Source organism: Panthera onca, chromosome C1 (genome assembly GCF_046562875.1).
Source record: "Panthera onca isolate mPanOnc1 chromosome C1, mPanOnc1 haplotype 2, whole genome shotgun sequence".
NCBI classification, from domain to species: domain Eukaryota; kingdom Metazoa; phylum Chordata; class Mammalia; order Carnivora; family Felidae; genus Panthera; species Panthera onca.
The window spans coordinates 79,810,173-79,836,178 of NC_138346.1; the positions used below are offsets into that span (position 1 = coordinate 79,810,173).

Here is a 26,006-nt window from a genome sequence, read left to right on the forward strand (position 1 = left end):
AAATCCTATTTTAATTAATATCTGAGCCAGTAATTCTACTTCTAGGACCCTATCCCCAATAATTAGAGAGCTGTATAAATACACATGTTCAATGATATTTATTGCAGCAATATTTATGAAAGCAACTTAAAATTCCCACAAAGCAGATAGGCTTAAATAAAGTATGGGATAATCATACCACAGATTATTTTACAGCTGTTCAAAATTATGTTATTGCAGAATAATCAACGATATGGGAAAATGCTTAAGCCATAAAGTTCAAGTTTAAAAAAACCAAAATATTAAAACTGTACATGGAGCAGGATTCCAAAATTTCAAATACAAATACAAATACATATAGATACATATATACATATACCACAAATTGAAAAATAACTAAAAGAAAAATATACAAATGTTAATATTTATTATTTTTATGCAGTGGGATTATAAGATATTTTATGTTTTCATTTAAAATTTCTGTATTTTCCAATTTTCCCCAAATTATCAGTTGTTGCCTTTCACATTTAGAAAAATAATAAATAAATGCTACCACTAATAATATAAAAGTGAGATCAAAGGGGTTCCAAAAGATACAAACATCAACACTTGAGTGTCCTTATTTGTTTTATAAATGGCTAAATCTCCCAGCTAAAAAGTTTTTATTTCCAGTAGAAGCAGCACTTGTGTTTTTTCCTTGACTGGATTTGGATAGAGGATCCACAGCAGCATACTTGATTTGGAAACCTCCCGCTGTCACCGAAGCGTCACTTAGAAACTTCAAGGTCATGACATTTCCTGGTGAGACAGGGGAGTGCAAAAGAACAAAGATGTTACTCTACTTTGATTTGGCTGACAGTCCAAAGACTCATCATCCTTATAGGAGAACATAAAAATTCATGAACCAGACTCCCAGGATTCAGAGCTGGATTCTGAAGACGTGGAATCTGTGCTTCCTTCCATTGTCAAGTACAGCAGAGTGGGAGACTTCTCTATTTCCTCCTCTGGCCCTTCAATCTGTCCTACAGGAAATCTTGCTTATTCTGTTTTAAAAAGTATTCTTTTTTTTTTTTAATTTTTTAAAATATTTATTCATTTTTGAGAGTGAGAGAGACAGAGCATGAGCGGGGGAGGGGCAGAGAGAGAGGGAGACATAGAATCCGAAGCAGGCTCCAGGCTCTGAGCTGCCAGCACAGGGCCTGACTCAGGGCTGGAACTCACGGAGTGCGAGATCATGACCTGAGCCGAAGTCGGACAGCTTAACCGACTGAGCCACCCAGGCGCCCCAAAAGTATTCTTTATAGAAGGAACATCCACTGAATTACAGGAGAGTGGCAGGCAGTTTAAACCAGTGAGGTATGGATGGATTATTTAGAAGTGATGTCAGGGCAACAAGCTTTCCATTGTAAGAAACAAAGTCACAACACTAATTCCCTACTTTACACAGAATACCTAAATACATTTTGCCTGCATTAAAGACCAAAATGTGCTAAAAGGGAAAATTTATTATATAAAGTAAAATATAGGTGTATTTTTCTTTTTGGGGAGGTAAAGGCCTTCTTCATCCACATCACAAATCCAGAATTCATTCCAAAAAAACCCACATAAATTCAATTGTTTGCCAAGCACAGCTTTAAGTGTGTTTCATCTATTAATTCATTTATTCCCCACCACATCATGAGGTGGATATTAAAATTTTTATGTTACAGGTGAAATTGAGGCATAGAGAGCCTGAGTTGTCCAAAGCTACAACAAAGCTAATGTGGCACAACCGGGTTTGAGCCCAGGCAGTCTCTGCACTGGCCAGTTCATGCTCTGATCCACTACACTTTTCTCAGACTTGGAAGAGTTGCCTAAACTAAAAACAAACAAAGAGAACACATTTTACAGATTACTCAACTAGTTGATATACAAATTGGCAACTGTAGGCCTAGTGCCAGCTTGGCAACGTCTATCAACATTTAAAATGAAATCACTTGTGACCCCAAATTTTCACTTCTAGGAATCTCTTTAAAAAAGAAAGCAAAAGGGGCGCCTGGGTGGCTCAGTCGGTTGGGCGTCCGACTTCAGCTGAGGTCACGATCTCACGGTCCGTGAGTTCGAGCCCCGCGTCGGTCTCTGGGCTGATGGCTCAGAGTCTGGGGCCTGCTTCTGATTCTGTGTCTCCCTCTCTCTCTGCCCCTCCCCCGTTCATGCTCTGTCTCTTTCTGTCTCAAAAATAAATAAACGTTAAAAAAAAATTAAAAAAAAAAGAAAGCAAAACAAACAAACAAACAAACAAAAAAAAAAAACCAGCACCACAAAGTAGAGGTTTAAAAATATCCAGTGAAACGTTAAATAGTGAAAGGAAAAAAAAAAAAAAAAAAAAGAAACAACCATCTGTAGGACGTTAAATATTGGTACATGACAAATTATGTATGGCACACCCATACAGTGACATACTAGGCAATTATTAAAATGAATTTGAATGATCTACATATTATATGGTGACTTGGAAATACTTCCATGGTGTGTGTGTGTATATAATGTTTATTTAATACAGGAAAACACCTGGAAGAATGGCTAATGTCTTTCTTGGGTGGGGACAGATGAGGGGAGTGGGTATACTCTTACTTTATATACCTTTTATTAAAGTGATACAGTTTACGGCTAGTTCTTAGTTCATTCATTTTCTGTTTTTGTTTTTTAATATTAATATTCTGGAATGGACCAGGATATATTTAAGAAGAAAACCAAGTCAGGGGCACCTGAGTGGTTCAGTCAGTTAAGCCTCTGACTTCGGTTCAGGTCATAATCTCATGGTTTGTGAGTTTGAACCCTGCATTGGGCTCTGTGCTGGACAGCTCAGAACCTAGAGCCTGCTTCACATTTTGTGTCTCCCTCTCTCTCTGCACCCCCCCCCCCCCAAACTCTGTCTCAAAAATAAATGAACATTAAAAAAAATTTTTTTTTAATACAGAACACTAGATCAAATGTTAACAGCATTATACTTGACTGATAGGATTATACTTCAAATGTATTTTAAATGTTTTTCTGTTATTTGGTATCAATTTCCTGCTCTTGCTGTTTTGCTAAATCTTTGGCTGTTTTGTTTCACTGTTCTCTTCTGTGCGTTCATTTGTTTCTCTCTGAATCATAAATTGTGTGTTGTTTTCAGTTTCTTGCAATTATGCTAGAAAAATACTGATTTGTTTACATTTGCAGTAAGTTTAGTCTGTTTTAGACAAAACAAGAAAAATGTCAAGTTTCAGGCATTTGACTCTCCCTGTTTAGTTTTTTTTTTCTTTTTTAAGAATAGGATTCTCCTCTCCCAACTACCTCCTACAGCTCATGTCTTCTTTTAACTTTCTGTTAACGTAAAATATGACCTCGAGAAAAGAATGAGACAAACAAATAGTTTAATAGTTTGCCCTGACCAGGGAAATTGTAACGTAGAGAATGAATGAATAACATTTAAGTATTAATCATTCAAGAATTGAATAAGAAGTTCCATCTTTTGTAATAATGACGCATAAATGAGAATTTCATGCACCTCAAGGCTAGGGTGTGGGAGTAATTGAGCTAGTGGTGTCTGAGCTTAAGGACTACTTAGAAATTGTAATTCAGTGTATTTTGTTGTTTTTAGTTGCAGAAACATTGTGATAATTTTATAACTTGGAGGAAAAATAGAACAAGTAAGAATGCCAACTACTAGTGCTGGGGATGGAAATAACAAGAAAAAAATAAAAATATCTAAGAAACTAAAGGTTTTCAGCCAGAAAATAGCAGTTTGGGTCAATGGCAGTGGAATTGCTTATTGAACTAAATATATACGACTATACTTGAGGTATATTGCTTGGAACAAAGTCACAAATAATTTGCAGGAGTTAAAAAGATTTGGAACACATTGCCTACCATAGCTCGCCTTTTGACATTTACTTTGCATAATTAGCATATTAAAAGCTCTCTGACATCTTCCATTAAAGAGATTTGTTTAACATTGGTTTAACCCAATGTTTCCCAAATTTACTTGACCTTAGCGTTCTTTTCTCATGCAACACCTATTAAAAATATCTCCTACAACTGTGTTCTTTACAACACTGTGGGGAATGCTGTACTAAGATCAAAATGCAGTTAGTATGACACAAAATTTTTTTCAGTGACAGAAGGTGTTTTTCTTTTTGACAGAAGGTATTTTTACAGCTTTAATGCTTTTGAGAATACTTTTCAATCCTTTATTGATGAAACATTTTGGTGTATTACCTCATTTTATGGAAATCATAACCTACAGCAGTTATCAGGGATTTGCAGATTCAAGACTATCTCAGACTGCATTCCTCCACATAACGAGTCTACACATTTTTAGTGTAAGGTGGCATAAGGCTTTAAGAAGAGACAAAGTCTGCATTTTACAAGCTAGCAGGCTACATCTGTCCCAATTGTTCTCTCAACTTTAAAAAGAAAATAGTAGTAACTACTGAGTTCTTAATTTTCTGTGACACTATGGGAAAACAAACCATAGTCTTACACCTCAATTTAGAGCCATTACCTGTACTAATGATGTCTTCTGGAAGCTCATCTCCACAGTATCTGAAAGGGAATTTTAAAAAAAGAGAAGTCACACGAATGAATATTACACAGCTATTGCAAGTGGCTCTGACCTATAATTAGAGTGCTTTATTTTTCCTAAGTAATGGCTCACTTTCCTATTATTTTATATATTTTTTTATTGTTTTGGGTTTTTTTTTTAACTTGAAATTGTAAGAGAGAAGAGTTAAAAAAAAGTTTGCTGTTTGAAATAACCTCACAGTGTTGAGATTCTTTTTTTTTAAATTTTTAAAAAAAAAATTTTTTTAACGTTTATTTATTTTTGAGACAGAGCATGAACGGGGGAGGGGCAGAGAGAGAGGGAGGCACAGAATCGGAAGCAGGCTCCAGGCTCTGAGCCATCAGCCCAGAGCCCGACGCGGGGCTTGAACTCGCGGACCGCGAGATCGTGACCTGAGCCGAAGTCGGATGCTTAACCGACTGAGCCACCCAGGCGCCCCTGTTGAGATTCTTAAAAAAAGAACATGTGGCATTTCTACTCTGTGTACTTGCAGAATTATTTGTGTAGTAGACAACTTGAATGTATTTGGAAAATTTTTTAATTTGTTCCTGATTAATCCCATAAAGCTTTCTTCACAGTTAAAGAGGAATAGGTATATGGCTGATAGTATTAATATTCTGAATTCTAGTGTAGACTGATTTAAATGCGGAAAATTATGTTGGACCTTGTAAGAGGGATTGATTTTTATCTGAATCATGACCTGAAAGGAATTCCCTTGCACATTATATAAAAGGGATGGATTTATCACATAATATAAATACAATAAATGGCAAATTAGTCTATTGAAAACCTTTTAAAAAATAGTATGTGATTGTATCTAGGGCTGTAATTGATTTCTGAAACTAGGTTTAGAATAAAAATATCATCTTGATTCTCATGGTAGGATGTCCATTCTTTCAATAAATACTTAGCTCTTAATTTCCCCAACCCTGCTTCATATCTTCTTCAACCTATTTTTTAAAAACTATTTGTATTTTTTCTATTGCAGTGGTCTGTCAGCCAAAGAGCAAAACAAAACAAAAACAATTTCCCTCCAAAAATTGTTGTTCATTTATGCAAGAAATGCTTGGTTTTTCTTTGTATTTCAGTTACATTTCACGTCACAGCAAACTACTGAGTCTGTCATTTTTAATTGTCCTCACTACCATTTTCTTTCATTAAATTACTGTCATGGATAATAGAAAATTGATCACTGATAGTCTATTGATAATGGATAGTCCAAGATATGCATTATGAAGTGGGGGCTATATAAATAAAAGATATAATTATATACTTTTTGATTTGTAATATTTTGTGAGACATTCAAAGTTTAAACTATATTGATGATTTAGGATGGGAACATAAAAATATTGTGTCCCAGCAAATATTGTCTCCCTTGATAAATCATGGGAGAAATACTGAGGAAAGGAGCACGTGTTTCTTATGGCAAAGAAAGCTATTTTAAAGCATATTTCCATTGTACTTCTAAGTAAATTGTACGAGAGAAGGGGCTGTACTTCGCCTATTCTTACATTCATAATGCTTAACACAATGCTTTGTACACAGAAGAAAGACGATAATTACTGAATTTATCATTATTTTTAGGAGGTTGATAGAAATTAGAATACTTGAAACTTTCTCAGTTCTCATGTGTCTTGTTCTGTTGTTAATTAAATCTTGAGGTCTTTTTAGATAGACTGTTTAATTCTTACTGCTGATTACTTAACAGTAATCAAAAGGCAGCTATCACTATTTCAAAAATATGAACATGTAGCAGCTGACTGGCTTAACGTGCTAAGAAAAATCTTTGCTAAAAAAAGATATGGTGTTGAGGTGCCTGGGTGGCTCAGTTAGTTGAGCGTCTGACTCTGGATTTCTGCTCGGGTCATGGTCTCACAGCTCATGAGTTGAGCCCCTCATCTGGTTCTGCGGAACCTGCTTGGGATTCTCTCGCTCACTCTCACTCTCTGTCTCTGCCCCTCCCACCGCTCTTGCAAGCCCACGTGTGTGTTCCCTCTCTTTCTCTGACTGTCTCTCTCTCAAATACATAAACTTAAAAAAAATAAAGCACAATTTTTAAAGGATATGGTGTTGCAGGGGAGAAAAAATACTGGAAAATCAATAACTGTGGGGACAGGTAAAGAAAATGAAAGAAGCATCAAACAAAATATTGGATGTATTTTTAACTTTTTATATGGGGAAACACATACCTTCCCACAAAGCCATGGACATCATCGTAACTGTCATATATTTCAACATAGTCAGCCAAGCAAGCTGGGTCATCTTCAAGGTCAAAGTCCAAAAAGCTCAGGTGAATACGCTGACCATACTTGAGTCTAATGTGCCAGTAGCAGATCTGGTTATCATCATACTCATTTGGGAAGCCTGGAGATTTAAAAATTCGCTTTGGATCTGTAAAGACACCACCACACTCTTTTGCTGAAGTGGATAAAAAAAAAAGAAAGAAAAGAAAGAAAGAAAGCATTAGAAAAAATATTATCCCTATTTTAAACTGATATGCACTTCTTAGTGCCTATTTATTGCTTTTAGTGAAATATTAAATATGTATACTTGTAGTTAGAGAATAAATGAATTTTTTCATTATTCATTGCTAAATTTTCTCAAATGAATATAGACTGAATTTTTTAAAGAAAGTAAAACAGCAAGAAAAAACAGCAATTTAATTGTGCTCTTGTTTACTTTTTTTCCTTTTTATCTTTTCAGCTTAGAATGTGCAGGTCTCATGTGTATATATTTTGATGAATACATATACCAATTTTACCAACAGCCCAATCAAGATGGCTGGGATTTTGTCCCGTGGTGTCAACACTGTGTCTTCAAGACTCTTGAACATTTAGAAAAATGAGTCCAATAAATTCTGTTTGGAAAATCATTATAGAATTTCAGGATCACAAGGGACCTCGGAGGTCACTGTAATTCAGTTAAAAAGAATAATTTACAATCATTCTATACTCCTTTTACTGGTTTTAAACTAACACCTTGATCCTAATATTTGAGGATTTGATGGAGATATTAATGTTTGTTTTTTTCAAATAATTTATCATTTTCTGGATTACTGTCATCCTTATAACCTGGATGAGAACAAACAGACCGGCAACCTCTGCCAGTGATTTTACAGTGTGACCTTGAGGGAAAGGTATGGAAAGGCCCTGGTTAATTTTAATTTCAGATCAAATAAGTGTCTTGTGTCCTGAAAAAAAGTACAGTCTGGAAACTCAAAAATTACACGAGAGGTGGTGGTGGTGGTGGTGACTGTGAGAAGCGTTCGAAGATATCTTTCATTATATCAGTTAGAGACTTTTTCCAAGAATGTTATCCTTTAAAACAACTATTTAAAAAAAAAATGGGTTAGGGGCGCCTGGGTGGCTCAGTCGGTTGGGCGGCTGACTTTGGCTCAGGTCACGATCTTGCGGTCCATGAGTTCCAGCCCCGCGTCGGGCTCTGTGCTGACAGCTCAGAGCCTGGAGCCTGCTTCATATTCTGTGTCTCCCTCTCTCTGACCCTCCCCTGTTCATGCTCTGTCTCCCCCTGTCTCAAAAATAAATAAATGTTAAAAAATAAAAATAAAAAAAAAATGGGTTAGAATCCTGAATACCATAGAAGGTAAGGAAGCTTATCTCCCCAAGGACCCAACAGAATCTTAGAAAGACAGGGGAATGACAAAAGAAAGAAGGTCAGGGATCCAGTCTGAGTTCTGTGACCCCTGGATACTTCAGTTTCTTCATTGGTAAAGTAAATATAATGTATTATATTTACCTACTTCACAGGATTACCTACTTCACAGGATTATTCTTAGGATAGTAACACGGAAGATAACTTAAGGGTGTTACATAAAATGTAAGCTGTTCTTATTGTAATATTAAATATTATATAATACATAGCTCATATGTGTACATAAGCATGTACAGTGCCAACTTTTGGAGTGACTTGCCCTGTCCCCTACCATCCTATCTTTATTGTCTCTACTGTTAGATTAGGAAACAATTCAAATATTGAACAATTTGTCTATTTAGCCCTATCTATCAGCTCTACATTTTATTGATTAATTGATAATCATTGCTTTATTTTTATGATATGGTTATGATTTTTTCCTTCCAATTATTTTTCAGTGAACTGTTCTTCCCTCAGTGCTAGTTCAGGTGGTCCCAGGTCCCCTTCAGGCTCACCACATCCTAAAAACTCAGCCTGTCACCGAATCCAAAAGTAAGCTGAGAATTGAGTAAGAACAAGTGTCTCAGGATTCTGTACAAATATTCCCAGAGTAAAAAGGATTCAGCCTCTATGAGAAACAAAAGCAATTTATAAAAATTTGTAAGTTAAGGTGGCGTTTGTATAAAAGGGCAAGGAAATACTGTAAGAAACTTCCAATTGGCACTTCTTTGTCTCCCCTAGATCTTGACACATGGAAATGATTGAATAGATGCTCAGAGATCCTAAAGTTTATCAAGCAAAGAAAGAATCAGGGAATATACTTAGAAATAAAAGTTACTCTTAACAGTAAACAGAAAGTTGCTTGTATGAATATATTGAAGAAAAAGGAAGAGAGGAAAAGGGAAGGAAAAGAAGGTATATGGACTATTAATAATGTCTGAATAGGGGCGCCTGGGTGGCGCAGTCGGTTAAGCCTCCGACTTCAGCCAGGTCACGATCTCGCGGTCCGTGAGTTCGAGCCCCGCGTCGGGCTCTGGGCTGATGGCTCAGAGCCTGGAGCCTGTTTCCGATTCTGTGTCTCCCTCTCTCTCTGCCCCTCCCCCTTTCATGCTCTGTCTCTCTCTGTCCCAAAAATAAATAAAAAACATTGAAAAAAAAAATTAAAAAAAAAAAAAAATAATGTCTGAATATAGAACTAAATATAAAATAGATTTAATGTATGCTAAAGTGATTTGAAAATTATAGTCCTACATAAATGCACTGTAAGTGTTTATCCATATTTTGTCGAGTGGAAATAGATGGCTCTAGGCAAAATTCTTTTCTACTTAGAATACACATTATTTTAAGATAAAGATTAGTTACAAACATGAGAAACTATTTTCCAATGGTTAATATCATTATATAATAGATTCTATAATAATATGCTAAAACTTCACTATAACTTATTATAACTTTACTATAAGGACTTTCTTACAAGGTAGATCCAAATAAGGCAACACCAGAGGGTGTTTGTGACCCTAAATGTGAGACAGATGGTAACACGTTATAATTCTTCGTAGTATCGTCCTGGGGAAAATATATCCAAAAAGAACAATCTATTTTTTCTCCAAGAACATGAATAAAGAATAGCTCTTTAGAGTAATTATGTTGAATTAATTTTCTCTTTAAAAATTTCCTAGCTACAGTTAACCATGGGAAAAAATATGAATAAAAATATACTGTATAATAATAACTAATATATCCAGTATATAATTGTGAAAACAAATCACAGAATAAGAGTTGCTTAGTTTGGTAGTTTAAGAATTTATGCACAAAAAGAAATTAGGGGAAGGGGTGCCTGGGTGGCTCAGTCAGTTACGCATCAGACTTCAGCTCCGGTCATGATCTCACGGTTTGTGAGTTTGAGCCCCACGTCAGGCTCTGTGCTGACAGCTCGGAGCCTGGAGCCTGCTTCGGATTCTGTGTCTCCCTCTCTCTGCCCCTTCCCTGATTGTGCTGTCTCTTTCTCTCTCTCTCTCTCTCTCTCTCTCTCTTTCTCTCTCAAAAATTGATAAGGATTTAAAAAAATTAAAAAAAAAGAAATTAGGGAAAGAGTTTATTTTGTCTCTTTTTTCCCCATTCTATCAAAGAGGTAATTTTGAACAGTTAACATTTGTAGCATCGCTTTGTTGTGTTAGCTAATTAACCGTGACAAGTTTATAACCTGCTTCTCCCCGTTCCCCAACCCCCCCCCCCCACTTTGTGATTGGGAATAGAAAAAGATGTAGCATAGAAAAGGCCTGAATCCACGATACAAGCTACCTGTTAATTATTAGATATCTGAATTGGCGTAAGTTATTAGACTTTGAATTTCCTAATTTTTAAAATGGGTATAACAGTAGCTTCTTGCAGAATTGTTGCATTATGTGACAGTGTAGATGAGGAAGGAGCATGAGTCAGTATCTGGCATTGCATAATCATTCTGTGAATTGTTATTATTATTTTTTTAAATGTTTATTTTTGAGAAAGAGAGGGTGCAAGTGGGGGAGGAGCAGAGAGAGGGGAGACAGAGGATCCAAAGCAGACTCTGCATTGACAGCAGACAACCCAATGTGGATCATGACCTGAGCGAAGTCAAACGCATAGCCGACTGAGCCACCCAGATGCCCCTGAATGGTTGTTATTATTAATAATTATCATCGCTAGGTTGATTTATCTCTGGGAGAAGGAGCCATTTTTTTTTAACATCTCTGTTGTTGTTAACGCGTCAACTGTTTTTGTGAAGTATAAAATTATTATTTTTAACAAACCATGTGGGTTGTAGCAATAGGCATCCCATCTTTCACTCCTATTAAGACGGACTCCATAATCAATAATGCCAGTTTTTCCAAATCCACAGTTGGGCCCGGGTTTCACAATGGGATATCCAACTCTGCCCTTGGCCATCCACCCAGCAGCACAGACATGAAATCCTGCAAGAGAAGGAAAAGGTTATAGGCCTAAAGGGTAAAGTTCCTCAGCTGAGTGAAGGTCAGCTTAATAAAAATAGCCACTTCTCAACTGCCCAAATCCAGTTATGGAAAAGGAGAAAAATTGTTTCCTTCCTTCCTTTTTCTTTTTCTTTCTTTTCTTTTCGTTTCTTTTCTTTCTTAACTGTTTTCTTAAAAAATAAAATAAAGTTTGAATACATATAAAATATAACATCTGACATGTACTAGAAAATGACATCTTATTTGAAAACAAAGAGGCAGGGGCACCTGGGTGGCTCAGTCGTAAGCATCCGACTCTTGGTCATGATCTCACGTTTTGTGAGTTTGAACCCCACATTGGGCTTCATGCTGACAGCACAGAGCCTGCTTGGGATTCCCTCTCCCTCTCTTTCTGCCCCTTCCCTGCTTGCTCTTTGTCTCTCTCTCAAAATAAACAAGCTTAAAAAAAAATTTTTTTTAAAGAAAAAAAGAGGCAGATGGGCTGGAAATCATAATACCATGGATATGAAAACAATCCAAGTTCAGAGCTGGCTTCTTTTCACGAAGGACCTATCTAGGGGCATGAAGTAATTTCTGAAATTACCCATCAATCCTGGAAAAGAATTTTTTTCAAATGATAATTAATTTCTATTCCAGGATCAATTAACATTTGCTAATATTTTTACAAATTTGCATAGGGATAAAAATGCTCATAAATTTCGAACAAAGCTGCAGCCCTGTTTTCCTTGCCCAGCTTCGGAGGCTGTTTAAATATTTGCCACTGCCAGCCAAGAGCAGTTTTATTAGAAGTCCAGGGCAGTTAGTAAAGGCCCTGGCCTCTGTATCCATCTTTCAGTTACTGCTTCACACATAGCCTTATGGGTCTAGACTAAGCAATCTGGTGGCGAGACTTTGGGGACTTGAGACAACACCTTTATTTTTATCCTGAGTAATATGTAATAATAACTTAAGCTTTGCCAGGTATTTTTCTTCCAGCAAAGGAGTTTCTTCAACAGAGAAGAAAGCTCTGAATGGGGGTGGGCTTCTGGATTTTCCTATAAGTCCAGGAGAAATTATCAAGGTGCATTTTTTTTTTTTTTTTAAGAAGCAACTAGCATTAGTTAGTCACTGGGTTTACACCAGGTTTCCTGACATCATCTTCTCAGTTTCTTTTTCCTGTTATATTATAACCTCTTTATCTTCCTTTTGATCCTAAAGTACAAATGTATTCTCCCACTTAACTTTAAAAAATTTGAAAAAAAAAGCCACCAAATTCAATATTTCTTCTACCAAGCAAATTTCTTTGTAAAACTCAACACAGTAACATTAAATAGCTGAGGAACCCATACTTGGACTTTAAGAAAAGATAGTATTAAAAATAAATAGAAGTGGCATTAAAATTAATGAGGAATAGAAATGATGTTGACATAATGATATCTTTGTTTTCCTTTGACTTTTATTATATTAGCTCATAATGGCTTGTGACCCCCAAATAAGCTGCTAGTACTAAGAACTTTTCAGTGGCTCTAGGGAGAGAAGGTGGGAGAAGCCAGAGAGTAGAGATGTCACAGGGGCTTAGAGAAACTATTGGAAGTACTGGTGAGAGAAATCTTATGAAGGGATTCCAGAAAAGTGGGATGCCAAAGGTGAAAAAGAAGAAAAGGTGAAAAGAAGAAAAATCATTGTCAAATCAGTTACCAATTTTTCTGGCTGCCTCTAGTTGCTTGTAGGTGGCGAGATGGCCACCTTCATATTCACACACTGCCTTGGCTTCTGCGTAGGTGAGCTTGTATTTGCCAGACCTCGCTTCTCTGTGGTACACACCTGCTGCTTGTTCTGTGAATTCACAAAAGGCCATGAATACGCTATGATCCATTCTTGCGGAACAAAGGAAATTTTGTGGTCTCATCTAGAAGATTACATCAGCTATTGTTCCTGCCAAAGAGTTTCCTGGGTCAGTGGCCTTGGGTGGCTAAGTTTTCATTGTTAGAAAGCTTTGGGGAAAAAAGAAAATTTGAGGGGAATTTTAGGGAAATTCGAGGACAGAGAGAGAAACTTGAGGCTAAATTATGTTTCTGAACTGATAGCCTGAAAGAAAGCTGTAATACAACATTGTATTTCCATACTAGCAAAAGGTGACAAAGTTTTGACTTTTTCGGGCTTTGTTTTAAATCAAATAAAAAAATCAAGGGCGCCTGGGTGGCTCAGTCGGTTAAGCGGCCGACTTCAGCTCAGGTCATGATCTCGTGGTCCGTGGGTTCGAGCCTTGCATCGGGCTCTGTGCTGACCGCTCAGAGCCTGGAGCCTATTTCAGATTCTGTGTCTCTCTCTCTCTGACCCTCCCCTGTTCATGTTCTGTCTCTCCCTGTCTCAAAAATAAATAAAACGTTAAAAAAATTAAATCAAATAAAAAATCAGAAAGGTAAACCATAAGGGGGAAAGGAGGTAAAAGCAAAAAAAAAAAAAAAAAAAAAGGAAAGAAAGAAAAGAAAATTGATCCATTATGTAGGTTCACAATGATGGAAGAGAATAATCCAAAATATCTATGTGAGGGAAATGACTAATGCAATATAATTGAGACTTTAGTAAACAAATCAAAAACTGAGGAAAGGTTTGAAGGAATCCAAAGCAAATAAATATTGCATTAAGGAAAAAAAATATTCAAACACAGCAGAGAAAAAACTGGGCACACCAAACAACCAGTTGGTACATTCTTTTATCTGGTTTGTCTTTTTTAGTTCACATGTTGTTCCCAACATATTTTAGGGAGTAAGTCATAAATGAATTGTCTTCCAGTAGATCACTGTTTAAATTGTTTTGAGTTTGGAGTGCATTTTGCCATAGAAACAATGTGAAAATATTTCCAGGACAATAGTCATAACATTATCTCTAGTAGTTCTGTGTAGGCTATCAGATTATGGTTAAGTCTTTGTACCCTGACCTGTACAATCAGCCACCATTAAGATCATTTCCAATGGGGACACTGCGTGGCTCAATCCGTTAAGCCTCCGATTCTTGATTTAGGCTCAGGTCATGATCTCACCGTTTGTGAGACTGAGCCCAGCACCAAGCTCTGCACTGACAGTGGGAGCCTGTTTGGGATTCTCTCTCTCCCTCTCTCTCTCTGCCCCTCCCCCATGCATGCTTTCTCCCTCTCTCAAAAATAAATAAATACACTTTAAAAAATAAAGGATCATTTCTAATGAAAACACATATGCCTCAGCATGCAGCAAGACACAAATCCAGTAGTGTTACAAATGTCATTGATTACTCTCTTCCCCAAGCTGAAGCTGACACTCCCATACTTTAATAGGAATAGCGGCTTGGCACTTGCTTTCTTTTCCCTGGACTGCAGGGGAATCCTGCTCTTACATATTATATGGTACAGGGGAATCCTGCTCTTACATTTTATGTGGTAAAGTCCCATCACTTAGTCAATTCGATGCTCTTAGGGCAGTGAACACAAGAAATATCAAAGTTATCTTCCTGTTTGAAAGCTGCCTGCTGCCCAAGTGTCTGTCCTTCATATGGTAAAGCCTCATAAACTAAACTTTCTCTAGTTTCCAGTTTGGTCATTTTAAGAATATACTGTGAGTTTTGCTAAATGGATCAAGTCCTGTTCCCAAGCAACTTGGACACTAGTGGGCAATGGAAGCACCTTTATTTTGAGGTACAAAAGTACTAGGGCTTTTAGTAGAGAAGGGGGACATTTTGAACTTACTTTTGTATCCTAACAGAGATTATCAAAAATGTCAAAATTGTATCTATCCCTGAGAATATAGACTATGAGGTCTTTATTAGTATGAATTATTTTAATGCCTGCAAATGTTTCTCAAACTAAGATTTTCTTGGTATTTTACTCCCTAATCAAAAGATGATGTGTGTAGGAAAAAAAGTTAATGGACAGAGGTTTTTGAAAAATAATTTTAAGTTTTCCTCCCAGTAATATTTCCTAAATTTTTGGGACTGGAACTCATCTAATAATAAGATAGTAACTTGAATATGCTATCATTTTCAATTCATTAAATAATATTAATATCATACATGTTTCCTGAAAGAGAAACAAACTTCTGTTATTTTGCCTTATGAACAGGTTGAGAACTCTTGTTGTAATATTTGACAATTTTAAGCAGACATTTATTTGAAAGTATTCCTCAATTCAGCATTTTAAACTACTAAGATGGTCCTTTGTACAATGTGTCCTAATTTTATTATTATTTTTATTTATTTTAATATATGTTTATTCATTTTTGAGAGAGAGAATGTGGGTGCACTAGCAGGGGAGGGGCACAAAGAGAGGGGGACAGAGGATCTGAAGAAGGCTCTATGTTGAGGGCAGTGAGCCTAATGACAAGGGGCTCGAAATCACAAACCATGAGATCATGACTTGAGCTGAAATCAGATGCTCAACCAACTAAGTGAGCCACCCAGGCATCCCGAGTCCTAATTTTAACAGTTTTACTTTTCAGAAGAAATAATAATTTATTAATTTTTATCATCCATAGTCTTTCATTTAAACTGTATATCTATTTAACCAATACATTTTTTTTGTTTGGTTACAAAGGGGCGACAGTAGCATGTTGGCTCTGGTTTCTCCTGTTGGTTCTTCAGTGGACACATGGTGTATTACTGCCCAAGCCTCAGTTTCCCCATCTATCAAATGGGAATAATGATAGCTATTTTTGGAATAAACAGACCATTAAAACCCACAAACATAACCTCTGGATCCTAGTAGGAGTTCATGATAATGTTACCTGTCCTTCTTCTTTTTTGCATTCAATACAGTGGCTGAAAAGCATTGCTTATTTGTGCAATTTTGATTTTCATAATCTATGTAAACTAGGTGATGTGTCTTATCCTTACTATTAAAAAATTACTATTTAAGGCATATTAATTACTATTTAAGGAACTGGAAGATATCAGAGTTACAAATGAATCTTAGGGATCCCCTACTTTGACCTTCTCGTGTTACTAGCGTGGAACTGAGACCAAGAGTTTAAAATGCCTTGTTCGTGTTAGTTGCTAGCAGATTCCTGCCTTCCTACCCAACTCTCTTCCCTCTCTAAATAGTTTCTAATACCATATTGACCTAACCAACTGTAAACAATTTGTGTTAGGCTGACTGGTCAATAATTTGTCCCAGATTGAAACAATTTGCAATTACCCCGAGCCTCAGATTTGCAGCATACTATTAACATTTGGGTGTGCTCCTCTCTACCTCTAGGACAGAACTTCTATTGTCTAGGTTCACATTTTTGTAATATACAGCATCACTTAAAAAAACAACAGCTCCAGATTCCTGGATCATTAGAGAATTTGACAGCATTTCAAGATTTTTGCATATGGATTTAATTCTTACTAGCTTTATGGCAGTTTTTTCCATTTCTAACAAAGGTGTGTATATTTCCTAAGTTTGATGATGTGCAAGGAAAATAAACAAAGAGACTTGTTCACTCCTCGAGAAAGTCCCAAACACCATCTTGGCCAAATGGATTGCACTGTTCAGCATTAAACTAGTTCACTGGCTCAAGCTGAAGAAAGAAGGGGCAAGGCTGTGCATTGCAAATTGAGCTTTTTAATGAAATCCGCATGGCTACAGTTATTACCAAAGAGAAACATGCTGAAAGGGAAAATATTCCATGTCCATGTGCTGCTTAGCAAGCCAAAAGACAAGATCTAGGTTAATTTTGCTTTCTCTTTATCTATTTTATACAAGAATTTGTCAATTTTCTTCTCAAGTAATTCAGAATTTTTTCACTATGAAATACAGTAATGAACATAAAGCCATATTAATTTGTGTCATGAGAAAGCATTGTTTAGAGTACTATACAGGGTATTTTGAGTTTTCTCTATCTGGCCTTTTTTTTGCACAGTTAGGCCCATACCTTTCCTTACATTTAACAAAACAAAACAACAAAAGAAAATTTCCTTGTCTGACAAAAGGGGTAGAAAAGTATTTATATGGATAGTTCAAACAAAAGAAATCAGAGTGGTGAGACTACATTCAGAAATACAAGCCTTTTTCTTTTTCTTTTTTTTTTTTTGTATTGCAAGCTGGTTTTGCATCCAACTTGTCAAAAGATGTTTGGAAATAGCAAGATATACCTTACAGGTCAGAGTACCTGGGCAAAAGCTTATAAAATTATTGTATATTCCAGTTTACCTGTTATGTTTCTGTTTTGATTACCTGTTGTGAAATCTGAATGCAAATGCATCGAAAAAAAAAACATGGTGTTTTTATTTTGCTAAACTTTCCCTACTATTACCGTCAGATCTGCTTTGAAAATGTTAAAATATATTTTCATATGGAATATAAATATTACCCTCTATTTTTCTACTGAATAGCTCACTTTGTAAAAAGAAAACTATTTTTAATTTAGAAGGCAAGAACACTTTTTTTTAAAAAGAGGCATATGCATTCCAATAGCTGTTTTTCCTCAGCATTTTCTTTGAAAACATCAGCCTTGAACAGAACAAAAAAATTTACTGCTTTGATTCACTTCTGCATGAATTCAAAGTAACATCCCCAATAAGAAGCTCATGAGTGAAGTTTCTTACCAAGCCATATGGAGTTATGAAAAATTCCGTTCTTGAATCCCCATCCGTGAGCCTCTTCCCACAGCAAGACAAATAAGTAAATTAAGATGATCATATCTCAGTTGTAGAGAAGTTATAGCCTGTTTGGGGCTGCTCAGGATGAGTTCTCAGAGCAGAGGCTGAAATGTGACTGAAACATCTGGTTTCCACATCTTTTAAATGGTTTTTTTCAGCTGTGAGGTCAGCAAGTACTCTCCAATGGCGTTTTTTGCTGTAGAGTTACACAATTAACTCAGTGTCTGGAGCAAATCCTCTGACTCATTTGCATTGGCAACCAAAACTAAGGATATAGAATGATGATCTACATTTTAAAATTCATTTACTTAGAAAGCGGTTCATTTTTTCTGCCTGTCACAGATGCTTTTCTATTAGGAAGTTTGTGTAACTTGTTGCAGATTCAGCAGTGATGAAAACAAAACCAAAAAACTTCAGTAGGAATTTTAAGAGAAACCTTGAATGTCTTAATTGCAGTAAGTCAATTATGGAGTGTGGGGTTTGGGCTTAAACACTAACCTTGAACTTGACGATAGTAAGTTTAATCTTCTCTAAACATTGCCAAGCTTGTATAGAAAATTTAAAACAAAGGTGGGCATAGTTTGGTGAACCCTAAACTATCTCCAGTGATGTAGGATTTCTTTACCCTTTGTGTTTGTCCTGGGATGGATCTGTTACCGTCCCTGGCTTATTGTGGTCAGCAGGTAAAGACATCAACTTCCGGAAAAGTAGCTCTGTTTCAGAGCTTTAGGACATTCCAGCAGCTTTGGGGCATCTTATTATAACACAAATTTCCCGAGGCCACAATGCCTTGAAGTTGTGGGAGGAAGGTGGGTGGGTAGAGAGTCAAAGTTAATAAAAATACGGCCCTAGCTGCCCCAAACCACTCTGTGAAGATGATCAAAATGATAGGTAATAATTATTAGTAGCAGAGTCACCATGCCTTAAAATAATCCAAGCTTTCCACTCCTTTTGTGTAGAGTCCATGGGTCTAGTAATATCCCCACTGCTCTGATACTAGGAGCATTTCCTGTTGATTGAGAGCCATTTTGGGGCAGCATTTGCCTCTTTCTTATACGTCATTCTTTGCTATTTAGTGTTTCTACTCTTGCTGCCACGTTGCTTTCCCTTTGCTTTCATATTCATTTTTCTCATGCTTTCTTAGGCCCTCCAGCGATACTGGAATCCTTAGAAAATACCAATTTTCTAGACGCGCCTGGTCTGAAGTGAGCCTAGACTCCCTTAGGCATCTTTGCAACGAACACTGAAGGCATACTCTCATCTCATCTCTCCTCGAAAGAGCGGTTGTGGAGATGTAGGCTGAGGGTACAGAATTTACTGGATGCTCACTGAGTTATGCACAAAGTTATTAGGGTTCAAAATCTCTATTCTGGGCCTGCAGCAAATGAGAAGTGACGGAATTGTGTCACAGCTCACTGTCAGGGTTAGAGAGTTTCAGTTTGGTGCAAAAGAGGATATAGTCTAGACCAGGTGGGTGTAACTGTGAAGACCACAGTCATGGGCAGAGAGAACAGGATGAATAACTAGTTGGAAGGAGCAAACCATGATATTGCTCTGGAAAGTAGAATTATATGAGTATTTTAAGTTTGTGGTTTAGGAAGTAAATATAACTTAACTTGTTCAAGGGTACAGCAAAACCATCACAGCCTTCCCCATTCTTTGGTCATATTTCTTTGGCTGTGCCCTTTCTGCATTTCTTCGAAATACCCAATTTCTTCTGGCTCCCATTTATCAAACATTACTCTCAGGAAAGGGTTGGAAGTGAATCTTTACTTAGGTCAAGTAACTAACAACAGATACCCATCTTTGTTTATTTGCATTTTAGTGAAGCTCCAAGTATGGAAAGGTGTGAATGTACACTTTGTTTTAACATAAAAATTTAATGATTGCTTTGAGGGATTAACCCAATCCAGCGTAGAGGATTTCTTTTCCTCTCTCACAACTTGATTGGGTGGGAATCAAGGGGAAGACAACTGGGAGATGAAGAGTAGCAAAGGGAGTATAGCCTATGAACTTACCTTGGTGCCTAAGGTAACGAGTCATCCCCTGCCCAACCCTTAGTGCATACTACCCAAGATGTTTCTGGGGAGCTGAGAGAAGATACACTTAGAAAAGTTCCTTTAAAGAGGTCCAAAGACTACCAGTCAAATTGCTCTACCTCCTTAGATGAATGCCATGCCACACCTCTCTGCCCCCAATCTCTTCATCGGTCCATCATGGTGTGCAGTGTCTCCTTTTGAGCCTGTCAGTTACTGGCAGAAAATCCAGCAACACTTTTTTTTTGTAGAGGCAGCCCCTGTTTTGGTTGCTTTTCCAAAATGTTCCAGTACCCATATACCTAAGCAGCTACTGGATACCCTAAAAACATGGTGGAGAGAACTCCACACCTGATTTGGGCTAAGACTGCACTAATCAAGCTTGAGATCTCCTAGGCCAGCACAGTAGTTTAGTGATGTCACTATTACACAAATTAAAAAAAAAAAAGACTCTAAAGTAGAATTTCAAATATCTGTTGGAGGATGAGAAGAGGCGTATTAAAATTTTTTTGATATACTCAGTCTCGGCCGAGAGGAAAAAGTATGGAGAAATGTCAGATGGATATGTAGAGAGGGGAGAAAAGGAAAGGAGGGAAGAAAAACAAATTCTAAGACATCACATACATATCTGATTATACTTTAAAAAGACTGGATTTGAATAGCAAGGGATTGTAGGAAAATTCTATTCTTTGGCCACAGTATGAAAACTAAAACATAAATTATATCATTTATTGATTATATTTTGCAATCTTGGAAAGAGAAGGAAAAAGCAAGAGGAAAAGAAAAGGGTGGAGTTCAGTGAATTACAAAATATGTCAATAGAAGACATCTTTAAGAACACTTCCAGTAAGACCACGAAATTATATTACAGGAATGCGTCATCCACCCTAAGATCTCCATATGGACTTGTATGGAAATAAAGGCAATAATGGAAATTGAGGTCATTCCCTTCAGCCTGATTTAAAACAATTGGAGAGAAATTCTGATGCATGCCATAGAACAAAGTTAAAGAAATAAAATACGTGACATTCTACTCATTCATTCAATAAATGCTTTCAAATCTTCATGTGGAATGCTGCCAAGTTTTACAGGGCCAGTGAGCAGGTTGGGGGCAATGTAGAACAATGGGAAATATATAGAAAAGTGAAAGATTTAATTGCTTTATATCAAAAAGCTTTTAGGAAGTGAATGTGACACTGAAACTGACGTTGGATTTCCCATAGGTACATGGTGTGATAGTCATTAGTAAAGCCCACTAAGTATTTCTGCTTCTCCACCTTCTGGCAGCATGTAGCATTAAATTCTATGGTTTTCTGGTGTTTGGTGGGATCACGTGATTGTTTCTGGCCAATAAGATGTGAGCAGAAATTATTTGTTATCTCAGAGTCAAGCATTTGATTGCTGATGTTCCAGAACTCTTTCCCTTTGGCACGGAGAAAAATATTTGAGATGGTGGCTGCTTTATCACCTGGATTCCTGATTGATTCCTGATGTTATGTAGCATGAACAAAATATAAGCTGTTATTGTTTTAAGTCATTGAGATTTTGAGGTTGTTCATTACTGTTAGCATAACTTGATCTTTCCTGATTTATAGGAAGAAGTGATCTCATATGGGTATTAAAGCAAAGGATGACTTCAGAAGGTTGGGGGCCTAAGGACATTCAGATGCAAAAGTTAAGACAAGAAGAAGAAAGGGGAAGAAGAAAAGAACAAGGAGATGGAGGTAATGATTAATGTACTTAATATCTTCCTTCTCTCCCCATCCCACCTCCTTACAAAACACAGTTCCCCAAACCTGCCTCTGATCTGCCTTCTGAGGTTATTTACTGGTACTCCCCCATATGCATTTATTCCAATCAAACTGTTCCCTACACCTCTGGTAAGTCTTGAAGCTCTGCCTCCTTGTCCCTACCTCTTTCTCTCCCCTGACTTTTAGTGAAACAATCACAGAACTCAGTGTTGGAAACTTAGAGATCACCTGGTTTGAATTTTACCTGTGTTGTGAATCCCTGCTGTGCTGCCCTTCTTCTGTTGACCTGAAAACTTTCAGTTAAGCTTTGACTCATTTTTGCTATTGAGGCCCATAGAATAAGCCTTAACTACACCAGCTTTCAGGAAAAAGGACCGTGATCTATAAAGCTGGAAGAAACAAGCACACATATTTGAAAACAACTTTAAAATATGCTCCCTTAAAATTTGCTTTTTAAATATTTTTTCAAGTAGGTTCAAAAATATTAAGTTCAGAGTGATCTTATCTTGATAAAGGAGGGATATGTTATAAATCTATATGAAAAGAAAGTCCAGAAAGATGTACATACTAATGCCAAATATCTGCATGATGAAGTTATGGGTACTTCCTAACTTCTTTTTGTTTTTTGTTTTGTATTTTATACATTTTTTCCAAATACATATGTATTATTTGTGAAATGAATGAAAAAAGTTATGACTCATATACACATATTCAAAGGCATTAATTTGATTGACAAGACAAAGAGACTGTTAAAGAATACCTACTAAATCATAACTAGAACAGAATATTAAGGTTTTATAAATACCTAAGAAAACTGAGTATTGTGTATCTTACCAGGTAAATGGGACATAGGACTAATAATCTTTCCAAGGAAAATGAGATTAGTCATAATGCGATCAAAGTCAAAGCCAAACCATAGTTCATAAATTTATGCTGAGGTTGCCTGGCATACATGGTTGCTTTTGGATAACTCTCCAGGGCACTTGCTGTATATGACAAATCTTGACCTTAACCTCCACATAAATATTTAATTCTTCACAAATGTTTACAGAGGATATACTTTATGTTAAGTATTATGCTGTATACTAGGTGGGAATATGAAGATTGATAAAACATGATCTCAAAGAGTTCATAATTTCCTATTTGGAAAATCATCAAGCAGGCTTGATTCTTCATGTGGAAGTTTTTGAGAGGAGTTTAGTTAAAGGCACACTACGCCCATTGTCTTTCCATGTCCTCTGACAAGATGAAGGGAGAATCTACCAGGAAGATAATTGGTCTTAGCATCTTCAGTTCTGATAACACTGACAAGGGCAGCTGCTGCCTGCTGCCACCAAGACTGGTGACTGCTCACGAAGTATTAGGTATAATTAGGTGAGTACATCCTTCTTTAAAAAAAAAAAAAGCTCTATATCATCAGAAACAGCTTTACTTTTATAGGAGGAAATAATTTCCTCCTTCTCTGCCTTTGTGTTCTGCTCAGTTGCTGTGGGCAAGATCTTTGTGTCTCCTTCCACTCACCATCCCTTCTTTTAGTACAACAGATGGGGCTGAAGGAAGGAGAGAAATCGAGCATATCTCCCAGATCTTCTTTCCCCACGGTTACCAAGCACCACTAGTGAGAGAAGTCCTATCTTTCTCTCACCAATTTCATCCAGTCCATTTCCATGTCCTGTGGTCTCTACCTCCAAAACAAAATGGTGGCAGAGATTGTTAGATGATTATCAAACCAGGTTCCTTTTCTATCTGGACACAATCATAGACTACATTTCTCTGCCCCTTCGGCAGTTAGGTGCATGCACTATGTGGCTAGGTTCTAGTTAATAGAGTGTGGGTTAATTTGATGTATATCAGTTTCAGAATAGAGCCATAAAAATCTCCAACAAGTAGTCAATCATTTGCATCTGATGACTAAATGGGAACTTTTGTGGCCCTAGAGGAAAGTATAGTCAAGAGGTGGAAGGAGCCTCATTCTCTGTGGGACCAGATAGAGAGAAGAACACCAGTCAGGAATACCAGCCAAAGTTCTACTGTGTTAAGGCACAGAGATCAGAATTTACTTGTCATCCTAACCAATACACTACCATCAAATTGTGTTAGATCTGCCTCCTTTTTTAAAAATTCTTTTTTATGTTTACTTATTTATTTTGAGATAGAGAGAGCTGGGGAGAGGGGCGGGGGATGGGGGGAAGAAAAATCCCAAGCAAGCTCTGTGCTGTCAGAGCCCAAGGATGGGACTCAATCTCACAAACTGTGAGATCATAACCTGAGCAGAATCAAGAGTCTGACACTCAACTGACTGAGCCACCCGGACACCCCTACATCTGCTTTCTTCTATCTGTATGCTTCCACCCTAGTCCATGACCCCATAATCTTTTGCGTGGACTATTGCTGTCCTATTTCCGTCCTTCTGCTCTTGCTCCCTACAAGTCATTCTCTGCAAAGCAGCCTGAGTGATCTTTTGAAAGCATACATCAATCAGAACTTGTAACTCCCCTGCTTAAAAACCTATTTCTGTGGCACTGAAAATAACATCAGTCTCTTGATGTTGGTTTCTAACCCCATCCTGTTCTGGTTCTTGTTCACATCTGCAACCTCCCCCACTTTGCTGTAACTTGACTAATTCAAGCTCATTCCCACCACAGGGATTTTTCAGTTACTCTTTCCTTTCTCTGGAACAATCTTTCCATTCATCATCTTCCTTGTATTCAAATCTCAACTTAATTACTACACTCTTAACGAAGCCTTTGTTGCTCAATCTAAAGTAGCCTCCTGTCACTATTTTGGGGTAGGATCCTATTTTTTAATGGTCAGGTTTATTGAGATATAATTTACATATGGAAAGTCACTTTTTATAAGGTATACTACTCTATGAATTCTGACAAATGCATACAACTGTGTAACCACCACAATTAATATGTAGAACATTTTCATCACCCCAAAAATTTCCCTCTATATTATCCTAGTTTAAGGCTCTACATTAAATTTGTTGCAATCTAATATTCTCTCTTGTTTATGTATTAATTTATAATTTCAGTCATTTGTTTTGTTATTCGTTATGTTCTGCTAGAATATAGGTCCACGAAAGCAGGGGTCTTACCTCCTGGTTTGCCTCTGTATCTACAGTACCAAGAATAGTAGCCGGTATGTCACAGACTCTGAAAAATATTTAAATATTTGTGGAAGGAAGGAAGAAAGGAAGGAAGGGAGGGAGGAAGCAAGAGAGAAGGAAGGACCTCTTAGAGTCTTTATATTTTCATTTGTCTTTGGGATATGTAATACCACCTTCTGAGAGTACTGGTGAGAACCATAGGATGTGTGGACTCTGAAAGCCCTAGCACCATGCTGGCATCCTGTAGTGTTCAGTATATAGAATTCCTGTTACATTTGAAGTCAGTTCACCAGTCTTCCTTGGCTTGTTTGGCACTTTCCATAGGACTGGTCTTCTTATTTTTCCTTTTTGCTATTTTCTTCAGTGGTGCTGCCCTCCACTGGTGCAGGGCCTCTCAGTCACTACCGTTAAGTCTTCAGGTCAGGGTGGTCACTGACCTCCCTCAGCATCCTCCATACTAGCAGGAGAGAGAAGCTTCCAGGTTTCTTTTAATTCTTGCCAGTGATTGCACACGTGTCTTTCACAGGACCCGTACTATATACGGAGCAAAATAAGGAATTGTCTGTTGTCTCTGGTCTCTGTGGCTCCAGTAACCCAGCAAACTGAGCACCTCACCTTGCTCTGAGGTTCTTGGGTTCTTGCAAGGATTTACTCCCCTCTCTAAGCCCCATTTAGTGTTTCACCATAGCCCAGACCTCAAGGGAGTCAGCCCCCTACCAATCCTGACATCCTTTTCTGAGGGACCACTGCCCACAGTGATGCTCATTTACCTTTAGGTTGTGGCTGTCAGATTTCTTATGACATTCAAGTGAAAACATTTTGTCACTACTCTCTAGGTCCCATCTCAAGGGGACTTTTATCTGCATACACTGGAGACCTTTGTTTTAATTCTTAGCCAATTTGTGGTGGGGACAAAGTCCAGAGCACAGACTTTTTGCTGTAAGTAAAACAGAGATATCTTTAAAAATATACAGCATCTTACCAGGATGTTCCCTCTAACATTGTGTGTAAGAAGACCAATTAGAAGCAATCATGATGTCAATAGACAAAGAAATGTTTAAATAACTAGTGGGGTGTCTGTATCACAGAATACTGGGAAGCAGTGCAAAGGATGAGAAGGAAGAACTCCAAGATTCAAAAGGGACATTTTTTTAAATTAGTATTATTCGAGTACTTACATGGTAACGTAGTCAGTGAGTAATTAAAATTAAATTAATATAGAAATGTTAAAAAAAAAAACCCAAAATTTATTAGATCTATTATCTAGTTTGAAACCTGGCAGAGAGCTCGGGGAACCTCTTTCTAACATCCTTACGTAGAGGGTACAAC

General features: G+C 37.2%; 1 protein-coding gene and 1 long non-coding RNA gene across 2 annotated transcripts in view; one reads left to right on the forward strand and one right to left on the reverse strand.

Annotated features, from left to right (window-relative positions):
- Positions 1–22,934, forward strand: part of LOC132673748 (uncharacterized) — a 30,759-nt gene extending 7,825 nt beyond the window's left edge. The window contains exons 2-3 of the long non-coding RNA XR_013557059.1: positions 21,410–21,538; positions 22,812–22,934. This is a non-coding gene — a long non-coding RNA (uncharacterized LOC132673748). The remainder of the gene's footprint in view (positions 1–21,409; positions 21,539–22,811) is intronic.
- Positions 76–17,900, reverse strand: TNFAIP6 (TNF alpha induced protein 6). Its single transcript, XM_060626542.2, has 6 exons — positions 17,725–17,900; positions 12,865–13,002; positions 11,008–11,169; positions 6,757–6,985; positions 4,508–4,548; positions 76–777 (listed from the first exon to the last, which is right to left on the reverse strand). Exons 1-6 carry the CDS (start codon positions 17,816–17,818, stop codon positions 608–610), a joined length of 834 nt encoding a protein of 277 aa, XP_060482525.1. The 5' UTR covers positions 17,819–17,900; the 3' UTR covers positions 76–607.
- Positions 22,935–26,006: the final 3,072 nt, after the last annotated feature.

What these genes read in the sequence shown, in the direction of transcription:
- TNFAIP6 (XM_060626542.2), bottom strand. Translation starts at nt 17,818, where the DNA reads ATGATCATCTTAATTTACTTATTTGTCTTGCTGTGGGAAGAGGCTCAC. An exon ending in CTATTGCTACAACCCACATG is followed by an intron (nt 6,986 to 11,007) that starts GTTTGTTAAAAA and finishes TATCCACTTCAG; the next exon opens with CAAAAGAGTGTGGTGGTGTC. An exon ending in GTCCATGGCTTTGTGGGAAG is followed by an intron (nt 4,549 to 6,756) that starts GTATGTGTTTCC and finishes ATTCCCTTTCAG; the next exon opens with ATACTGTGGAGATGAGCTTC.